The sequence below is a fragment of a genome, unplaced genomic scaffold (assembly GCF_019419815.1).
Source record: "Pyrus x bretschneideri cultivar Hongxiangsu unplaced genomic scaffold, Pyrus_bretschneideri_v1 Contig47, whole genome shotgun sequence".
Lineage (NCBI taxonomy): Eukaryota > Viridiplantae > Streptophyta > Magnoliopsida > Rosales > Rosaceae > Pyrus > Pyrus x bretschneideri.
In genome coordinates, this window is record NW_025999784.1 from 1,432,778 (window position 1) to 1,445,995 (window position 13,218).

General features: G+C 33.6%; 1 protein-coding gene across 2 annotated transcripts; it reads left to right on the plus strand.

The window, feature by feature from the left end:
- The first annotated feature begins 6,952 nt into the window (after positions 1-6,952).
- Positions 6,953-10,437, plus strand: LOC103963634 (uridine nucleosidase 1). Of its 2 annotated transcripts, none has more exons than XM_009376468.3 (9): positions 6,953-7,279; positions 8,428-8,543; positions 8,655-8,714; positions 8,924-9,106; positions 9,204-9,308; positions 9,460-9,556; positions 9,669-9,776; positions 9,878-10,013; positions 10,098-10,437. In XM_009376468.3, the coding sequence occupies exons 1-9, from the start codon at positions 7,177-7,179 to the stop codon at positions 10,204-10,206; spliced, it is 1,017 nt and encodes a 338-aa protein (XP_009374743.1). In that variant the 5' UTR covers positions 6,953-7,176; the 3' UTR covers positions 10,207-10,437. The 2 variants fall into 2 exon arrangements, with proteins under 2 accessions (XP_009374743.1, XP_018507001.1); XM_018651485.2 differs by lacking the exon at positions 6,953-7,279 and adding an exon at positions 8,204-8,222.
- The last annotated feature ends 2,781 nt before the right edge of the window (positions 10,438-13,218 follow it).

The window sequence follows — 13,218 nt, forward strand, 5'->3', positions numbered from 1 at the left end:
CTGATGACAAAACTTGCAACCACGTGAGATCCCACCATCGACCCATTAAAATTAATTTTGATTTTGATTCATGGAGCACAAGGGGCTTTCCACTTGATAATTTGAGAACATCTATAAACACTATTGACATTACAATCTAATTTTGAGAAGCTATTGGTGTTGTCGTCGTTAGCACAGTGTCTAATTGTAATTTTATTCACTTGCAAGTAAGAAATTTTATGAAGGGAGTTTTAACGAAAAGCCCACGATATTGTTCACTTTAAAGAAAAACCATATTTTTACACTAAAAAGTCAAATATGGTACTATTCACTTTACTCTTTATTTTGTCGTTATTATTAAAACTCAAAGTTTTCAAATCTTTTACATGAGTTTTACTTTTTATGAAGGGACACTTTGTATCCAGTCCCTAGTTGGTATAAATTTTTGACTAAAACCTTATTGTTTTTTAACTTTTTGATTAAAGTCCCTATAATTTGTCCACATCAGCATTTACTATGAATACATTTCCATGTCAGCTTTCTTTTTATTTTACTAAAATAGTTAATTATTGCATTTTTTATCCCACACTGTGTTTTTATTTCAGGGCTCTTATGCCTCCAACGCCTCTTATGCTTACCGAACTGAATTGACGCATCTGTTCCACCAAATAATCACGCTCATTTGATTTCCTGCAGTTTTTTATTTTTGTAACCTCAAATTCCATAATAATCTCACTCAAATTTTCAAATTCATCATTATTATTTTGATATGAATCCTCAATTTCAATTTTCGGCAAGATTTGGGTCAAAATCATATTTTATCCGCAAGTGTTCGAAGGAGCGCAATTTTTGGAAGGGGAACTTGTTGAATCAACGACCCTTACAAGCTAAAAATCCAGGTATTGGAACTTCAATGATTTCTGCATGTCCCTTATGGTTTTGCAATGTTTTTTTCCAGTGAATACCAAGTGTTTGTCGAAATGTTTGAATGATAATTTTGAGTACAATTCAATTGAATTGCATTGTATTCGTGTTTGACAGTGTGTCCATGAGATATTAACAAGCAGGGGGGTACAAACTATAAGACATTAACAAGCAAGGGGTTGCAAACTAGTTGGGCAGGGGTACAAACTATGAGATATTAACAAGCAGGGGTACAAACTAGTTGGGCAAGGGTACAAACTATGAGATATTAACAAGTAGGGGTACAAACTAGTTGTACCCCTTTCTATACTTTTACAACTTTTATTAATTTCCAACACAGCAACACATGAACCATTGGTAAAAAATGTACACAATGCGATTGAATTGTACCCATGCACAATATAATAGAGAAAAAGACTTATTCAATATTTTTTATAAACAATTTCTATGCATACAAAAATTTCATATCCGAAATTCTCTTTTAAACATTTTGACAAACATTTAGTATGCACCATAAAAACACTGCAAAAACTACGAGATACATGTTGAAATCATTGAAGTTCCCCAATACATGCCAAAAAAATTGTTAAAGAATCATTTTACATATGCAAAACCAATTGTGAAAACAATACTGCACTACCTGTAAATATGGGTACAAAAATTATAAACCCAAGAATCCACCATTACGGACAAATTGGTATAGACGAACTATGGTGCAAATTCCAAGAATGAAAAAATACCTCGAATTTTAGCTCGGAGTTGTTGTTGATTGTTCAAGTTACTCTGCAAAAAAATGCGCTCGTTCGAACGCTCGCGAATAAAGTATGACTTCAACTCAAATCTTGGCGAAACTTGAATTTGAAGAATCATATCAAATATAATAATGATGGATTTGAAAAACTGAGTGAGATTATTGTGGAATTTGCAGTTACGAAAATAAAAAACTGAAGAAATCAATTGAGTAGGATTATTTGGTGGAATGGATGCGTCAATTCAGTTTGGTAAGCATAGGAGGCGTTGGAGGCATAATAGTCGTGGAATAAAAACATAGCCTGTGATAAAAAATTGCAATAATTAACTATTTTAGTAAAAATAAAAAATAAATAAAAAAGCTGACATGGAAATATGCTGATAATAAAATGCTAATATGTACAAATTTCAAGACCTTTAATAAAAATGTTAAAAGTAACAAGGTTTTAATCAAAGAGGATCAATAATTAGGGACCGGAACCTAATTTCTCCTTTTAGGAATGCCAAGCCAAAGAAGGTGAGAATAATTAGATTTTGATTATAAAGTGACCAAATCCAGATGGCTGCGTGGGAATGTCAAATAATACGTGTAAAAAGCAAATAATTGATCTTAGTTAATTAATATATAATGATAAAGGTTAGCGACAATAAATAGTGCAGTTGAGAACCCTATACCCATTTCTCTTTTGAATTTGACTGCATTGGCTTATAAATTAAGCAAGATCGAATGTTGGGTTAAGATGCCTTATCTTATTAGCATCATAAAAGTAAAAATTATGAATAACTTATTCCGTCGTAAGTAATGAGTTTGTAATTCAGGTTGTTAATTGTGCAAAATTTTATTTCAAATAAACTTGTTGTCAATGTAAGTTAAGTCAGCTAGTTAGAATATTGTGTTTGTATTCTTACACTTGATCTTTTTAAATTCCTTATTGGATTATCCATTCTGGCATACAAGAATTTCTCATAACATAAAATGATACCTAAAAATTATATATACTTTGTGGGATGAACTCAACCAGTCCAAGCATTATGCTAAGGGCTAGTTTAGTGTTGTTGTACTTTTTTTCAAAATTGTTTTTGTTGTAATGTGAGAATCAACCGTTGTTAAAAAAAGAGAGAGGAGAAATTAGGTTCTTATCCCTCCTTTTACTACTCCATTGAGTAAAACCGTATTCCTTTTCAATTTTTTATCAAGGACCTTGGGTATTAATAACATCATTAATTATTGCAATAGTAAAATATTTTTTATTTCTAAATATATTCATTTAGTGTTAAAAATGTTACAATTAATATATTTATACTTATGGTTAAATTTTTTATCATATATATTTACTTTTAGTTTGTACCCATTTTTAATTTGTACCAATTTTCTTTTCAGTTTTAATTTGTACCCATATATTAAATTTTTTTTGTGCCCATATTTTTTAAAGTTTTATTTGTATTTGTACCCTTATTTTTTTTATTTATTTGTACCCATGCTAATTATATGTACCCATTCATGTAATTTTTTCAAAATTTTAATCTTAAAATGTACTCATTCTTAAATATATCAATTTGTTATATGTAAAATGTATTTTTTTTTTTTATATAAAATCTAGTCTGTGACATCCCACATCGTCCTTATATGTATATTCTTATCCCTACCTAGCATGAAGCCTTTTGGGAGCTCACTGGCTTCGGGTTCTATCGGAACTCCGAAGTTAAGCGAGAAGGGGGCTAGAGCAATCCCATGATGGGTGACCTATCGGGAAGTTCTCGTGTGAGTTCCCAAAAACAAAACCGTGAGGGAATGGTAAGCCCAAAACTGACAATATCGTGCTACGGTGGTGGAGCGGTCCCGGGAAGTGATCTGCCCCGGGCTGGGATGTGACATAATCAATATTTTTTTTCTAATCAATTTTTAAACTTATATGGGTACATTATTTTTTCTTTGATTTGAAAATGTATCCATGTCAAGTTTAATTGAAGAAATTTACTGATGTTATTAACCCTAATATCTTTTTTTTTTTTTTGGTTATTTTGAAGAATGTACCCATGTTTTGGTACAATAATTTTCTGGTTAATTTTTTTTATTAATGTACCCATGTTTACACACACACACACACACACACACACACACACACAATAGTATACTTATATTTTAATATTTTTAATCACACAAATTATGGTTTTTTATTTAAAATCTCATTAATATAAACAACTATAAATTTCAATTTTTAATTTAAAAAAAATAGTAACATCATAGAAATAAATTATCACATTAATTTCAGGGACTTCAATAAAAAATTGAAAACCAACAAGGTTTGAGTCAAAGAATATTCATAGCTCGGGACCGCATCCAAAGTCTCACTAAAAAAATGCAGGTAAGTGTTTAATAAACTATGGGGTGTGATATTCACACATCCCATTTTACTTTTCACTCACCCTTCTAATTTTCAGTCGTCGGATCATATGAATTAAAGAAAATCAACGGATAGAAATTAACAAAGGGTGTGTAAGAAGTAAAATAGAATGTGTGGATAGCACATCCTAAACTATAGTGCTAAAAGTGATTTTAGCAAAAGAGAAAAATGAGGGTAGGATTGTTAATATGACAGTTTCATTTATTAATATAGTTCATCTGCCTCCAATGCAAAAGCGTGTTTTTTAGAAAAATGTGAGAGTTGCTTATACTTTCTATTGTTTTAGATCCATGATTTTGAAAGGAAAAAAAAAAAAACACTTTTTTTTCCTTTTTTTTTCATTTACGAAGCACAATTAAGGCACCAACTCTTTTAAGAAGTTGCTTTTATAAATGGGAACTTTAACGAAAAGCTTCCGGTACTATTTAGTTTAATGAAAAATCATATTTTTACACTAAAAAGTCAAAGAATATTTTCTCAAGAAGCACATTCAAGTACTTTTGGAACTCAAAGAATATTTTTTCAACAAGCTCTTTCGGTTATTTTAAAAACACTTGCAAATGAGCCATTAATATTCATTCTCAATGTTTAGAATATTTAATTTTGTAAGAGTGGATATATTGAGATGAGATGATGCTAATACTTTCACTGGACCTCTGCTTAATTGTAAAATTGAAGTATAATAAAAACGAAGTATATATTGAGATAAGATGATGCTAATACAACCACTTTTAGTATAATAAAATAAAAAAGCATTTCTAGCAATAGTGGGTAAATTCCTAACCCAAATAAAGGTTTTTTGAATGGAATGTTCAATGCTAGTAATGGCATCAGCAAGAAAATTTGCCTTTCGAAAGACATGAACCCAAGATATAGAAGAAAATGATCGTGCAAGTAGTTTGATGTCCTTTATAATAGTGTTTGATTGCCAAGGTGTTCTGCACTTGTTCAAAATTAAATCAATAACGAGTTTGGAATCACCTTCAACACAGACATCACCTTTGACTTTTCCAAACTTCAGCACATCATGTAAGGCAAGTGCTTTAGCAACAGATATAGTATTCTCTCTAAGAATGTGTATCCCAACAACAATAGGAGACCCATTATGATCTCTGATGACAAAACCTGTAGCCACTTAAGATCCCACCACCGAACCATTAAAATTAATATTGATTTTGATCAATGGAGCACGAGGGGTTTTCCACTTAATAATTTGAGAACATCTATGAACACTATTGAAATTACGATCTAATCTTGAGAAACTATTGGTGTTGTCGTCGTTAGCACATTTATCTAATTGCAATTTTATTCACTTGTAGGTAAAAAATTTTATGACCGCCAAACCAAAGAAGGTAAGAATAATTATATTTTAATTATAAAGTGACCAAATCCATGTTGTTGCGTCGGAATCTCAAATAATACATGTGAAAAACAAATAATTGATATTAATTAATTAATAAATATATAATGATAAAGGTTGGAAGCCGACAATAAATAATGCATTTGAGAACCCTATACCTATTTCTCTTTTGAATATGACTGCATTGGATTAGAAATAAAGCAAGATCGAATGTTGGGTTAAGATGTCTTATCTTATTAGCATCACAAAAGTAAAAATTATGAATAACTTATTCCATCATCAGTAAGTAGTTTGTAATTTAAGTCGTTAAATTATTTACTGTGCAAAAAATTATTTTAAATATACTTGTTGTAAATGTAAGTTAAGTCAGTTAGTCAAAATTGTGCTCGTATTCTTACACTTGATCTTTTTAAATTCCTTATTGGATTATCTGTTATGGCATATAAGAATTTCGCATAACAAAAAATGATAACTAAAATTATATATACTTTGTGGGATGAACTCAACCAATCCAAGCACTATGCTAATGGCTAGTTTGATGTTATTGTACTTTTTTTCAAAATTGTTTTTGCTATACTATGAGAATCAACAGTTGTTAAAATAAAAAAAGCATGTAAGTGTTTAATAAACTATGGTGCTAAAAGTGATTTTAGCAAAAGAGAAAGATGAGGGTAGGATTGCTAATATGACAGTTTCATTAATTAATATAGTTCATCTACCTCCAATGCAAAAGCATGCTTTTTAGAAAAATGTGTAGAGTTGCTTATGCTTTCTGCTGTTTTAGACCCATGATTTTGAAAAGAGAAAAAAAAAAAAAAAAAAAAACCATTTACCAAGCACAATTAAAACCCCAACTTTTTTAAGAAGTTGCTTTTAAAAAACTTTAATCAACCCTAAACCGGCCTTTAAGCCTTTTCTTGGATAAATTAAGCCTAACTAAACTAAGTCGGAAGACCATTGCCTGGAGAAACTTTTAGATATACTTGAAACACCAAACACGTGGTGTTGTAATTCCAGTCAAAGTATAACTCATGTATAACTTATACACATCAATTGTTTTGTCCAGTCAAAATATAACTCATGTACAAGTTGAACACATCAACTGTTTTGTCCACTCAATTTATGATACATAAAAAATACATCGAGTAACAAGTGTTACATAAACACGTAAATATTTATAAATGAAATTAAAATTATTTATCTCTACATTTGAAGTAAAAATTTCAAGCCCCCAGAATTTATAGAGAAAAGTTGAAATTTTGAAGTTTTTACTTCAAATATTCTTTTGAAGTAAAAATTGAATTTATAGTCTTATCCCGTAAATATTCTTTTGAAGTGAAATCTACGTTAATTATGAGATGACAGAAGGTGGACGAGATGGTCTCTTACCATTTCTCTTCGCCAAACGTATTGACTGGACAAGAATCAGATCCACTTGAAACATACCACCTGGCGATCCCTGATTGGTCACCCAACGAACAAGTCTCCTCACCTTCGTCCGGCACCTAACAAAACCAACTTATAAATTCGCCGAGAGGCCTCTCGAGGCAGCATCGCTCTCGTCGTCCCTTCCAGTCCGGCGAAGCTCCAATTCCGGTTATATATATGTGTATGTATATGTGTATGCATATGATATAATATAATATATCACTCGCATAGACATGCACATTATATAAATACTCGCAGGCGTTTCCTCTGGATTGTTATTATCGTTCTGAGAGAGATATCAAAGGAAGGCGTTTGTTTATCGAGGGAGCGATGAAGAATTCTCACGACGTGGTGGTCGATGTCGAAGGCGACGGCGTTTCGGCTAATCATCTGAAGCGCGAGAAGCTCATCATTGATACCGACCCTGGAATCGGTGAGTTTTCAGCTTCAATTTGCTTGATATTTTCAAAGTTTAATGCATTAGTGTTCCTATTTCTTGTTTGGTTGCTGAGAAAATTTTCGAGTAGTAACCAGGCTGAAATTTTCGAATTTTTAACTTTTTGATGGTTCCTTTTGCTCTGTTGGCTGCTGAGAAAATTTGCGAGTAGTAACCAGGCTGGAATTTTTATATTTTGAACGTTGGGATGGTTCCTTTTGATCTGTTTGGCTACTAAGAAAATTTGCGAGTAGTAACCTGGAAATTTTTGAATTTTGGGATGGTTCCTATTGCTCTGTTTGGTTGCTGAGAAAATGCGGGAACAGTAACCAGGCTGGAATTTTGACTTTTGAGTTTTATGATGGTTTGAGTTGCGGAAGTGAGGAACTTTTTTGAGCCGAGCTTCAATGGGGAAAAAAAACTGCCGAGCTAGCCTCCACTGTCTAACTTTTGGGCTTAGCTTTCGTTTTTTCGTTCATTAAATCGACCGCATTTTGATGATTTCTGTTCTGAATATTTGATTGGTTTTATGCCAAATGGTGATGGAGTTAGCGTGAGGATCTTTAATTATTGAATTAGTTACGTATCCGAAATATGATCGTATTTTGGAGCGTTTCTTTGTCCATGCCTCACTTTTTGTTTGGTGATTTTGACTTTTTCATTACCATTTTTCGATAGTGATAGTTTGAACTGGGAGTTGAGGAGCATGAAGGGAAGGGTTAGTTTTGTTTAGAGTTGTCCCACATCGGAAAAGGACACTTAGCCGTCATAGTTTACGTATTCTTGGGCCTCTCCCTCTCCTATTGCTGATTGGATGCTCACGTTCTAATGAGTTTTATTGACTTATTCATGGTTAATCAGTGAACTTTGGAGATTTGAAAGACAATTGGAACTTAGAGAAACAGAGGAGGAGGAAGGCGTTGTCGGAGTTCCTTTTAATGTACTCTCAATGTCTTAATATGCCCTTGAGGGTTTAGAAACTTCATAAGTTTTACATAGAAATGGGCATTGAATAACATTTACTAAGTAGTTGAATGTTATGGGGAAAATCATTAGTTAAGGAATCCATAACAGCATTTAACGACTTTTCTTTTCTTTCTCCAACATGTTTTCATGTGTAATACCTTTTTATTGCTAATCAACAGATGATACCATGGCCATCTTAATGGCATTTCAATCACCGGAGTTGGAAATCCTGGGCTTCACAACAGTATTTGGTAATGTCGCCACAGAAGATGCCACTCGCAATGCCTTGCTTCTGGTACATGCTCATATCTTTTGATTTCCATCTTCTTGCAATGACTTCGGGTCTGTCTGTCAATCCCATTGTTTTTTTAGTATGTTCGTGATCAATTAACGTGCAAAAGGATAGTGTGAGATTGCAGGGCATCCAGGTTTACCTGTGGCGGAGGGAAGTCATGAGCCTCTAAAGGTAATGTTCTGATATGTATTCCTTTAGCTGGCCTAGAACTTAGGTTAATCTTCGAGCGTTCCTTTGAACATTACGCGTTTGTATTTGTGCATTGGAATTTTTTGGCCCTTTTGTTTCATTTAAGCCCTATGCCACCTGCTTTAGTTTTGTAATAAGCTAATAAGTAACTTCATTTTGTTTATCGTAACCATGTTTTATTGTGGAAGTAGGGTGGAAGGCCATGTGTTGCCGACTTTATACATGGTTCTGATGGGTTGGGGAACTTGCATCTACCTCCTCCAAAAACAAAGAAAATTGAGAAGAATGCTGCTGAATTTTTAGTTGATATGGTCTCTGAATATCCTGGTGAAGTTTCTATACTGGCCCTAGGTCCCTTGACAAACTTAGCATTGGTAAGTTGAAGAATCCTTTTTACTTCTTTGTTTTGGTGTTGACCGGAGCTTCTGAGACTTAAATCTTTCCTTGTTATGCGGATTTTTCTTTGCTCAGGCAGTCAAAAGGGATTCTTCATTCGCGAAAAAGGTGAAGAGGTTGGTCGTACTTGGTGGTTCCTTCTTCGCTCTGGGAAATGTAAATCCTGCTGCGGAAGCAAATGTAAGTGCCACCGTGCATACAACAAGTAAAAACAACGCTTCACCAAATTATTTCATGTTTTATTAAGAAGTAACTTTTTTCCTGAAAAATTTGCGGTATTTGTTTTCATCCCTCTTAGGATCTTACGGAGAATCCAATTTCTGACTTGCAGATTTATGGAGATCCAGAAGCAGCCGACGTTGTGTTTACGTCTGGGGCTAACATTACCGTTGTTGGAATAAACATTACGACCCAAGTGAAATTTACAGGTGCAACTTCCAGGCTTCCAGCTTACAGTTTGCTTAACTTTCCAGACCATATTCTCATGAGCTATGGAACTGTGACGTCCTAACTGACTTGATTATCGTATTGTGGTTTTAGATGATGACCTCCTTCAACTGCGGCAGTCTAAAGGAAAGCATACTCAGCTCATATGCGACACTTGCAAATTCTACAGAGACTGGCATGTGAAATCTGATGGTGTTTATGGTAAACTTAAGATATAGCCCTGTACTTACCCGTTCAAAACTTCTCGTCTTTCTATTTTTATTAGACGTTCTATCTAAATGACTCTCTGCCGTATGTTTCAGGGATTTTCCTTCATGACCCTGTCAGTTTCGTAGCACTAGTCCGTCCTGATCTCTTTACGTACAAGAAGGGCGTTGTGAGGGTTGAGACTCAGGGTATCTGCACCGGGCATACACTGATGGATCAAGGACTAAAAAAGTATGTGCAGATTAGCGTGCTCGTATGAATTCTTATTTTACGCAAATGCTTCTCTACGAGTCTAATGATTTTACACTGTCACAGATGGAACACAAGCAATCCATGGACAGGCTATTCCCCTGTTGAAGTTGCTTGGACAGTGAATGTGGATGCAGTCCTTGATTATGTAAGAAATCAGTTGATGAAATCGTGAAAGCTCGAAATGGAAGGTCGGGTGCTGCCTTCTCAGAGATGACCAAGCGCAGGCGCGAAGAGCGAGCAATCCTACCACGAAACTTATTTGAAACTGTAATATGTTTTCTGTATGCTGTTCAGTTAGACCTTTAATGAAGTTATTGACGAGGAATAAAAAATTCCTTTCGAATTTCTGTGCAAAACATTCGATTCTGTTGCTATACGATTACGCAGAAGTGTTTGCATTTGATATTCCGTCTCAATTCGACATCTTTAATTGCTTGGAGGTCCATCCATCCCTGCCTGCACCATCTCTAGTGGTTAGGTGATGTTTCGCAGAGCAGTTCGAGGGAAGATTTATAAGTTTGACGGTTTAGTACTATGTTCTGATTATATTTCTTTTCACCCACCCACTTAGTGTACACATATTATTGAGTAAATTACATAAAACTACATTAACTATGGATTAAACCACAACCTCGTATCTTATGTTTTAAACATTGTAATGTCATACCTTAACTTATGAATTCGTTATAATGTCAAACTTCCGTTAACTTTTCTGTCAATTAATCTATTAAATAGTGATGTGGCAGGAACAGAGCCTACTCCTTCACTAAGCCATAGTTTGGTACTGAGGTGATTCTGAAAAAAAATGGTTATAAAAAAAAGCTGGGAGCTTTTTTATATTTGGTAACCATTCAGCTTCAGTTTTTTTTCACACTTGTGAAAAAAGCTGAAAACACAAAGCTGTAAAGCCCAGTTTTGAAAAACCATTTTTTTTTTTCATATCTGTTTTATATAAAAGTTTATCAAACACTATAATACTGCTTTTTTTTTTTTTTCAAAAGCATTTTTACAAAAAAGTTTACCAAACATTCTGCTGTTTGATTTCACAACTGTTTATTCTCACATGCACAGCATAAACAATTTTTTTTGAAAGCACAGCAATACCAAACCAGCCCTCATTAGAATAATTTTTTTTTTTTTTAAATCTCTCCCTCTTTCTCCCCAGAACCCCGATCCTATTCAATCAAAGAACCAAAAGGTTCTTTCTAATGGATTTAACTTTGTTGCTGCTTACACTTAATCTCAATTGAAAACGTGTTCGAGTTTTGATTAAAAAAATCAAAATTTGAACACGTGTGTCCAGTTGAAATTGGGTGTAAGCAACTTAAAAAATAAATTTTCTCACCATTCCTCTTAAAACACATGTTGTATTCCCGTCACAACTAAAAATTTCTTCTCAATAATACCAGCTATTCACCATATTTAGCAGTGAAGGACCTTCGAGATCCGCACCCCTATTACTAGCATTAACACCGCTATAAAACTAAGAAACTCCCAAAATTCCGAGAAACACCACAATTTGTACCACCACTTTTCACTGAGCCATTGCACCCCACCCGCACGTGGGGGCGCATCCCGACACAATAATCAGAAAAAAAAATGTTTTGTCAGTTACCGTTGGGAAGCCACGTGGCTTCCCACGGTACGTTAGATCCTAACGGTCACTTAATGTGGACAGTTAGATCTCAACGGTAAAAAAAAATAAAACTGTCAGATTTAATATCCACCGTTCGATCTGAGATCAACGGTGGATATTAAAATGCTTTAAAAATTAAAAAATAAATGAAAAAATAGTTTAAAAAATCTGAAAAGTTATCGTTGTGACACGTGGCACAATCTGGAGCGTTGGAATTCAAATTTTTTTATATCCAACGGCAGAGATTAATTAATTGAATAAAAATTTAAAAAAATTGTAAAAAATTCAAAAAAATTCAAAAAAATATCTGAAAAATCTGAAAAAAATTGTAAAAAAAATTGTTTTTACTTTTCTATAAATACCTTCTCATTATCATCTACCTTCACAACAATTTCATATTTTCTCAACTACTTTCAATCACATTCCTTTCTTTGTCTCAAAGTTTGAATCCATTTTTTTTCAACAAAATGACCACTGGTGCAGGTACGAATTGGTCGCTTATTGAAGATGTTGCGTTGTGTACTAGCTGGGTTGAAGTTACTCATAGTTCGCTTACGGGTAATGAGATGCAGTTGCGAGAAATGTGGAGTCTTATTCATACCAATTTTCTTGAGAAAATTGGTGGGCAAAGAACCAAAGAATCGATGTCCAGTCGTTGGAAATTACTTAGCCAATCGTTTAGTACGTGGAGAGACGCTTTGGCACAAGCTAGTAATAATATTCGAAGTGGGGAAAATTACTCGGATATGGTAACAAGATATTATTATTTATTGTTTGTATTCTTTATTTGTTACGTACAAAATTTATTATTTATTGTTACTTATTTGTTACATTATAATTATGTTGTTTGTTACATTATAATTATGTTGTTTGTATTATTAACATGACATATATATATATATATATATATATTTTGCTTGTTATGATTAACATGACATCTATATATAAATATATATATATATAGAAGGAAGTTTTAACGAAAGAAACAGAAACTATGAATATTGAAACTGATTTTTGTGAATAAGGAAGCAGAAATTATGAATAATGATAGAGATCTTGAGAATTTTGGTGTGAGATTTGTGAAGATGGATGGTGGATTATATAGAGGATTCAGAAAGGATTAGGTTCTGCATAATGCCACGTGGCATGCCGTCATTCGTTAAAAATCTGATGGAAATCTATCATCCAAGATTGTTAACAGATTATGACACGTGGCATGCCGTCATTCGTTTAAAATCTGATGGAAATCTATCCTCAAAGATTGTGAACCGATTATGACACGTGGCGCGACGTGATTGGTTAATAATCTTATCAGAAATCCATATTATAATTATTTATTTTGTATTATTTAATAATACTTAGGATAATGACACGTGGCGCACCGACAACGATTAAAAATCTTATCCGATATTACATTTAAAATTATTTAGCAGTGGTGGTTTTGGGCAACGAATCGGCCACGGTCCGTCGTTCCCCATGGAAAAAGCTCTTGTTCGTAGCCGGGGTCGCATTCTTCAGAGGAACATTGCTATTACTGTTCATCTTAAC

Coding starts and splice junctions, on each gene's coding strand:
- LOC103963634 (XM_009376468.3), top strand. CDS start 7,177: ATGAAGAATTCTCACGACGTGGTGGTCGATGTCGAAGGCGACGGCGTT. Junction 7,280..8,427: donor TGATACCGACCCTGGAATCG/GTGAGTTTTCAG, acceptor GCTAATCAACAG/ATGATACCATGGCCATCTTA. Junction 8,715..8,923: donor GAAGTCATGAGCCTCTAAAG/GTAATGTTCTGA, acceptor TTGTGGAAGTAG/GGTGGAAGGCCATGTGTTGC.